At 37.7% G+C, this 8,632-nt stretch overlaps 2 protein-coding genes across 2 annotated transcripts; one reads left to right on the top strand and one right to left on the bottom strand.

Moving 5' to 3' along the window:
• The first annotated feature begins 488 nt into the window (after nt 1-488).
• Nucleotides 489-4,711, top strand: LOC133680978 (transcription factor GTE4-like). The gene is made up of 5 exons (XM_062104050.1): nt 489-2,141; nt 2,238-2,283; nt 2,402-2,515; nt 2,631-2,696; nt 4,416-4,711. Exons 1-4 carry the CDS (start codon nt 1,110-1,112, stop codon nt 2,672-2,674), a joined length of 1,236 nt encoding a protein of 411 aa, XP_061960034.1. The 5' UTR covers nt 489-1,109; the 3' UTR covers nt 2,675-2,696; nt 4,416-4,711.
• An 89-nt stretch (nt 4,712-4,800) lies between these two features.
• Nucleotides 4,801-8,512, bottom strand: LOC133680979 (malate dehydrogenase, mitochondrial-like). Its single transcript, XM_062104051.1, has 7 exons — nt 8,140-8,512; nt 7,668-7,841; nt 7,245-7,413; nt 6,862-6,923; nt 6,597-6,718; nt 6,147-6,264; nt 4,801-5,263 (listed from the first exon to the last, which is right to left on the bottom strand). The coding sequence occupies exons 1-7, from the start codon at nt 8,389-8,391 to the stop codon at nt 5,126-5,128; spliced, it is 1,035 nt and encodes a 344-aa protein (XP_061960035.1). The 5' UTR covers nt 8,392-8,512; the 3' UTR covers nt 4,801-5,125.
• Between the last annotated feature and the right edge of the window lie 120 nt (nt 8,513-8,632).

Raw genomic sequence — 8,632 nt, 5'->3', positions numbered from 1 at the left:
TTTAACTAAATAACTTGTTATCATAAGTAAAATATTATTAATTATATAAATAATATAATATAAAATATTATTTAAAAAAACAAAATATAAACGCACTTGAATGTGCATCGAGTAATTTTCTATTTTAATATATGTCAAAAGTTTTATTCATGGTATAGAAGAAATCAAATAAAATAACTTAATTGTGGTTTTTATTCTTATATCCTTTGCATGAAAAACTAGATTAAAATTTTATTATTCATATATTCGAGATTGTAATTAAAAGTATTTTAAAAAAATATTTTGTATTTAAAATTATATTAAAATAGTTTTTTAGATTTTTTTAATATTAGCATTTTAATATGATTAAAAAAACAACGAGCGATCGAACTTCCATATGGGGAAAGTCCACACATCGTCGTTACATTAAAAGAAGAGGAGGAGCCAAAGTTAGGGTTTTGATGCAAGAAATTAGGGTTTCTAACTTTCCATGGATGGTTAGACTTTGAAGAGGAGGATTGTTGAGAGAAGAAAGGAAACCCAACATCAACAAAAAACTGTATGCCCAAGAACATCACAACAAACCCAAGAATCTCGACAACATCCCTCACCCGCAAAAGCACCTGCAAGAAGAAGAAATTCAACCTTTTCAAAACCTAAAATACACCACCACCTCCACCTCCACCTCCACCTCCACCTCCACCTCGTCCTCTTCTTGGAAGCAGAACCACCGCGACGGCACCGTGGCGTCGAACGATTCTTCCAGTCTTAATCACGTACAGCCGGTCCCACAGAATGAGAACAAGTCAGCACTACCCGGGTACGTGAGATTTGATGATGGTAGTAAAGTAAAAATCAACTTGAATTCAAGGTCAAAATCTGAAATTAAACAGCTAAAGAGGAAATTAGCAAGTGAACTTCATCAAGTTAGAAGCTTGAAAAAGAAACTTGAATCTAAAGAAAAGTTTGCATCTTCTTATAATGATAATCATAATAATAGAATAGGTAATAGCGGTGGTGGAGGCGGTGGTAACAGAATTGGAACTCTTGCTAGGGTTAATTCTGAAGTTAGTTATGTGGGACCCACCAATTCGCGGCTGTTGGATGGTGATGAGAAGAAGAAAACCCAGATGAATTCGAACAAGAAGTTGAAACAGTCTGGCGGTGGAGGGAAGGACGGTGGTGCGGGAAAGGGGGTGGTGGTGGAGTTTAGCAAGGATTTGGTTATAGGGTGTGGGGAGCTGTTAGGGAAGTTGATGAAACATCAATATGGGTGGGTGTTTAATGAGCCAGTGGATGCAAAGAAGTTGAAGCTGCATGATTATTATAAGATTATTAAGCATCCCATGGACTTAGGGACTGTGAAGAGTAGGTTGAGTAAGAATTGGTACAAGTCGCCAAAGGAGTTTGCTGAGGATGTTAGGTTGACGTTTAATAATGCTATGAAGTATAATGAGAAAGGGCAGGATGTGCATGCTATGGCGGATAAGTTGTTGAAGATTTTTGAGGAGAATTGGGCTAATCTTAAGGCCAAAACTAATTTTGATAAGAGGGGGGAGATGGGATATGATGCTAGCTTGCCAACACCTGCTTTGAAGAGAGCTCCAGGTCCTCGTGCTTCATCTCCTGCTCACGGTCCTGCTTCAAAGAGAGTTCCAGGTCCTCGTGCTTCATCCCCTGCCTCTGGTCCTGCTTCTGCTTCTGCCCGTGCTCCCAGTCCCGCTTCTTTTCCACAGACAATGCCTTTAGAGACAAAAACTTTGGATAGGACAGATTCTTTAACGGAGCATGTACATTCGAAGATGAAAGCTGCAAAAACTGTTGCCAATCAAGGCAGGACATCAGTGTTGAATAAGCCTAAGAAGAATGAAACTGTCAGAGGCATGATGACATACGAGGAGAAGCAGAAATTGAGTATACACCTGCAGAGTTTGCCTTCAGAGAAACTAGAATCAGTTGTCCAGATTATTAGGAAGAGGAATCCTGGGCTTTTCCAACAAGAAGATGAGATTGAAGTGGATATTGATAGTTTTGATAATGAAACACTTTGGGAACTTCATGGTTATGTAACCAATTACCAGAAGAGTATGGGCAAGAATGAGAGAGAAGCTGAAGTTGCTCTACAAGGGAGAGAAGAAGCTGGCCATAAAATGCTTGGGACTGTAAGACCATAATTCTTATTAGCTCCAATCTCTAGCTGAATTTCCTTCATGAAAGTCAGGCTGACCAATACATTATCCTTCTCTCTGTCTGTGTAGAATATGACATCTGCTACTGCAGAGGCACCAAAAGAACTTGGATCGGGTAATGATCATCTTGAATTCCTTAGGATTTGTGTTGCCCACATTCAGGCTCTTTTGCTGGATCTTTATGGCATTCTAATTGTTATGCACTGATTTCTAATCCTGTTGGTTTGAAGCAGTACAAATGACCGTTTCTGCATCTTCTCCTGTTAAAGATCATAGGCAAGGCCATAGAATGAGCAGATCAAGTAGTTCAAGCAGTTCTGGCAGTGATTCCAGATCCTCTTCAAGTGGTAATTAAAACTCAACTAATGTACCATTGTTGGGCATGTATAATTTTCTGGCAATGATGGTGCCAATTAAGACATTAAATGGATTTATTAATTCATTCCAATACCTTATGTGCAGGCTCTGATAGTGATTCAGGATCTGGGTCAGATGCAGCTCAATGACATAGGAGTTAGTAGATTCAAGGTAGGGGCGTCATCCTTGGTTAGAATCTAACGATCTCTTGCTTCTCTATCATCCATGGTAATACAAAAATTGTCATTCAACGTTTACAATATTGGACATTTACCTGTCAAAGTGATCATTATTGAAGCTTTAACCACTCTTTAATTCTCTCTTTCTTTTTTCTTGAACCATATATATGGTTTTAAGGTTATGGCAGTATGCTATGGAATTTTGTGATATCTGTGATTTCAGTAGTTGAATGATACTGTGAGTCAATAATAGCTCAATGGAAGCTAATTTTGGTTTAGATGCTGGTGGTTGGGCGATTTATGACATGCCATTTGTTCTGGAAGAGTACTTACTCATATAGTGTAGGGCTGCAATGGCTATGCTTTTGGTAACCAGAGGTTACTAAGGTTCAAAGTGTTGAAAACGTTGCCTATAATCATCATTCAATGTCTTTGAAGTGTCAAAAGATAATTTTAGAAACTGGTTGACTTGCATTACTCAAGGCATCAGATTAATGATGAAGCCCTTTTTTTCCTTTTTTTTTTTTTTTGTATGTGTGGTATTTTTTTCCAATCATGTCTTGTAAACCGTTCCGTGTAGCCTATGAATCTTCTGGAGTAACCACATTTTCCACTTTTCAGTGGCCATACATAATCAAATGCTTTCTTTTGTGTTTTCCAGAGTTCCCTTTTTAAGTGTTTCTGTAGGATTTCATCTCAGATCATTCACCATTTTTTGGTGATATTTCCGACATTGCTCCTGATTGTTATTCATTATGAGATAGATTTGTGGCTTTTGGATAGTAATGATGTCTTTGATCATTTATTTTATCCTTCTAGGGGCGTCTATTGTTTTAATAATGATTTTTTGAAACTAACAATTGCATGTTATTTATTTATTAAAGGGTTTAGGTGTGCTTTCATATACAATATTGTAGTACAGGTTCACTTCTTGCTAACACTGAATGCGTACAGTGAATTTTGTTGCAAATTCATGTGTGATTGTGACATGGTTTAATTCTTGTTAGGTATGCATAATTTTGCCTCCTAAAATTTCTACCTACAGTTTTATAACTGAACTCTGATTTTTTTCCTGTGGAAATTATTTTCTAAATCAACTCTGCAACTTACCAATCATTAGAGAAAATAAACATAAAATGTTTGGTAGTGTACTCTGGCTTATCGATTTATAGCACTGCCTTTTGGTTGAGCTGCTTTGGATGGAAGTACTCTGTTGCATTCTGCTGAGTGTGTGTGTGTTCACGGGTGGACTTCTGTTGGAGTATAGAAACTAGTGAGTTTGTAGGTTTTTAGATGGAGCTGGCAACCTAGATTGAAATACTATAGCAAGCTACTGAGAAAATACATGATTTCAGAAAGGATTAGGGTAGCTACTTTTAGCAATCCTGTGCTGTGGTTGTTGTGGTGGAGTGGCCTCCTAGAACTGTTTACTGCATAATTGAGAATGGCGTCTTTATTCATAAAAGGGAAGTTGTATTTCTGCATGATATCATGTATTTTTTCTTCCTTCTTTTCCTTCCCTTTTTGTTTTGCAAGGTTGTTTTGTGTTTCCCTGTATGAATTCCTAGGAACGGCATTTTTGCTCAAACTGCACTAGTTGCATGGTGGCCGGAGGGCCAAGATTGCTGGTGCAGGAACATTATTGTACAACTATAACTGTTGACACCTATGGAACATCCTTGGATTGATATAGTACTTATTTTTGCTGCAGCTGATACGCAGATTTAAGTTGGTCTGTATGCTCTTTTGGAACATACCTGACAATTCTTGGGATGCTGATTTTGCCTGGGAGAATCCAAGTTTCACCTTCGGTTGATTCTATGAAGTGAAATGTCTTGATCTTCGCAGTAAAACGCTCAACGCTGGGGGTCTTTCCGTACTTTTGTAGGCGTGTGATCATTCAGGGCGAAAAACATATCCACTATGACAGCATGATTTTTACTTGTAATGGAATGGTCTGGTGAAATTGAAGTGAAAAAGGGGTCGGAAGCACTAGTTTCTTAGTCTTGTAGTGATTGCCAAATGTTATTTTCTTGACAATGGCCACGATTACTTTCCAACATTAATAATTTGGAACAAATCAAAAATACCCAGCGTGAAAAAAGGGCGGTGGAGATCTATCCAAACCGCCGTCAATTTGGGCATATACCCTGATTTATAAGAATATCATCTTCCATGGGACGTTAACACTGGCCATACGCATTTAACACAAACTAAAAAATTCTTATTCTCTCCCGGGTACCAAACACCTCCTATAAAAGTCACAGGGTATTATTGATAAAATTTAAATTTATGTGCCTCCTCTACCCGAAAAAGCAAAAGCCGTGCTGCCGGCAGCCGCAAAGACAACACTCAAAAAATGCAAAGTTTGCATGTGTTTGACTCGAGCAAATAACCGCCGGCCAAAAATCAGTACTTAAATTACTGGGTGGCAAATTTGATTCCCTTCTCAATAGATGATTTGAGCTCAGGCTTCAACTTTTCTAAACCTTCCTTTTCGTAGTCAGAGAGAGGACCTAACCCTAGAACTTCCTCCACGCCATTCTTTCCAAGCCTCACCTGCAAATACAAAAGGATTCACAGGGTTACCATCTCACAACCCTGGCAAGCATACAAAATTCAAATACAAAACTTCCATCGCAAAAATGCAAGAGTACAACAACGAAGATGCACTAGAAAAACAACAAATGCCAGAGTGCTGCATCTGCAAAAGGTGCAGAGAATCATGTAACCTTTACAATGTAATGCACCCTTTGTCGTCAGATATATCTACAAAGGACCTGCTAAAAACAATTGATCTAACAAGTTCACTTTCTTTTTTCATTTGGCAGAGTGATAGCTTTGTCATAAAATTGGTGTAACTGAGATGAGGATGCTATGATCAGCACATCGAGACTATGACCAAAATAATAAGTGCATCTGCAGAGAGATGATGAAATTATGGAAAGGTCATAAAAATGGTTCAATCATGTTCAACATGAAGCGAGAAGACATACATGGATGCACTAGTGAGGAATAGTGATCAGATTGAAGTACTGGAGGTGATGGGGAAGACAAACCAAAATGACATGAATTAAACCAGTATCTTTTAGTATGACAACATCATTTAGAAGCTCAATCCAACATAACATTGACAGGATAAGATAGAACCGAGTAGCTAACCACAACTCAGGTATTTCATTCTTGGGGCTTAAAAGAATAAAATTCAATTAAGATCATTTTTCTTTTCCAACCAAGTAAACAGGACAGCTCAGATGACTCCTACACATACAAATCTGTAATTTGAACTAATATATTGTGAACTAGGGACGGTACTCTAAACTTGTAAACAATATGCAATTAAGTAAATTAAAAGAATGAACCCCAATCAAAGAGATATTTTCCATCGACATAATAAAACAAAGAGCTTTTATGTTCAATCAAGGAAAGTTGATAAAATTACCCTGGATGCGAAGAAAGGTAGTTCAGTGACAGTTGATTGCACAAATGAACATTCAATCACATCTGGAACTCCATTGAGCCCCTTCAAGCAAGCATCAGCAAAAATGGCTCCTGCATAGCTGCAAATGGCCAATCAAATTAGTTAAAAGAAACAGTTTTTCTTTTATAAATAAGCTGGCTCAATGACATGAAGAGACTTGTAAAAGGGTAAAGAATGAGCTACACATTGTTTTTCTAACCATGATTTATACAGGAAGGGAAAAACAATTAAAGCTGATAGGTAAAAATAATCCTCCATAAAAATCAATTACAAGAGAAATTTATTTCCTGGTCAACATAGCATGAAAACTTTTGTAGGCACCAGACTTTCATAATGAAAAGCAAATAGTGTCCATAGACAAGGATCCAAATTATATTCATGATTATAAAGATGTTCAGGACATAAACTTACGCCATTGACAAAGTTGCAGAGCCCTTTCCAGCCTTTGCTTCCACAACTTCTGTCCCACCATCTTGAGTTCTCTTTGTAAGAGCAGTAATCACTTCATCTGATAAATTGGCTTTTGGTGTGGCCTATAAAATAAATCAAATAAGTAAAACAGAATTAGAAAGGTTGATCTCGAACAATCAGACAAGAATTTGCATACAAACAATATTAGCATACGCCAGATAAAGAGTATTTAGGAGAGAACAGGGGGAAGGGAGTGAATAAATACTTGTGAAAATAGTGGGAGAATGGTTATGCCTGCATGACCACCAACAACTGGTACATTAACCTCTGTGAACCAAAGCAAAACACCAAAGGCAGTATGAGAAATCCACACGTGAGGTATTCAAAATGTTCAAATAAGTCCCCTATGCTCATAAGATATTATTGAGTCAAAAAGTTCTAAAACACAAAACTGCACAGTAAAAGACCAGAGAAACTTGCTAATATAAGAATTCCATCTACTGAAGCTAAGCTCTTCTTTTTCACCAAAACAAAAGGTTTAGTAGGTTAAAACACTATAAACTTTGCTTTCAACTTGGCTTTCTGTAGGTAAACATAGGTGGAGAAAAAATAAGGACAAGTTTCTTGTAAATGAGTAACTGTACAAACCTGCAACTGGCACCATGGCCTTTCCAGCATAGAAAGTTTTGGCCCTAACAACATCAAGGGTAGTCACACCAAACAACCTTTTCGGGTCATAGGTTCCTGCTTTCTTAAAAACCTCAGCGGCAATAGGAACTGTTGAGTTCACTGGGTTGCTGATCATATTAACAAGTGCCTAATACAACAAATTCAAACACAAGATTTGTAAGCTAACATGAAATCAAAACAAAACCATAAAGAAAAATGACCCTGAATGCATGTTTGATTGACTTTGAAAATACAAATGACTCTATGGGGCTCCAAATACAACCGCTGCAGGAGCTATTTAAACCAAACCATAGCAGAGTTAAGAACTAACCATTAAAGTTAACTCAGACATACAAACATGAATTAATAGAACTGTTTACAGAAAAAAAGCTTGTTACTCACATTAGGGCAGTGCTTAGCAATTGCTTCACAGAGACCCTTTACAATCCCAGCATTGATGTTGAAGAGATCATCACGGGTCATTCCAGGTTTCCTTGGCACACCAGCTGGAATGATTACAACATCTGCTCCCTCCAAGGCTTTCCCCAATTCAGCATCACTTGCATACCCAACAACCTAAACACAAATAAACAAGCAAGCAAACAAACACCTAAAGTTAATGACAAGTGAGTGGGGTGGTAGTAATCAAAGCAGAAACATTTAATGCAATTAAATCAACAACAGCATTATAAAACGGATGGATTCAGTTCCAGAGAGACCAAAAACAATAAGGAATTAACAGGACGAATCAAATATAGATCTGTTTAATTTACATATTGATATAATAAAATATACTAAAAAAGCAAGCATCTGCACAAAAAGAGGAAAATAAAAGTGAAAGCATGTATCTTTTATATAGGTAGGGGATATAAACCTCAGATCTGGTGTTGATGTGGCTGACATCGGCAGCGACACCGGGAGTGTTAGCGATATCGTAGAGAGCGAGGTTGGAGACGAGAGGATTAAGTTTCATGAGAAGAGAGAGTGGCTGACCAATTCCTCCGGCAGCACCGAGGACAGCGACCTTGCGTTCGGGGACGGCCTCAGAGGCGTAGCCACGGCGGAGGACGTGGGAAGATGGGGAGGTGGTTAGGGATTTGATGAGTCTCAACATTGAAGCCCTCATTTTTTATAAGTTCTCGAGAGAGAGGAAATGGAGATGGAGGAACGATCGAGGGTTTTGGGGTTTGGAGGAGGAAAAGATAGTTTTGTTGGTGACCTCCAGGTCGAGGGTGAGAGGGATCTTAAGGCAGTGTTTTGAAATCTTTTTGAATTTTTTTTTAATTAAATTTTAAAAAATAAAAAAATACTTTAAAAAATAAATTATACAACAGTACCAAGCACCTTTTAAAACTCTTTATTTATTC

The sequence above is a fragment of the Populus nigra genome, chromosome 1 (assembly GCF_951802175.1).
Source record: "Populus nigra chromosome 1, ddPopNigr1.1, whole genome shotgun sequence".
NCBI classification, from domain to species: Eukaryota; Viridiplantae; Streptophyta; class Magnoliopsida; order Malpighiales; family Salicaceae; genus Populus; species Populus nigra.
The sequence above is the reverse complement of the archived record's forward strand: the minus strand, read 5'-3'. Positions and strand labels throughout refer to the sequence as shown.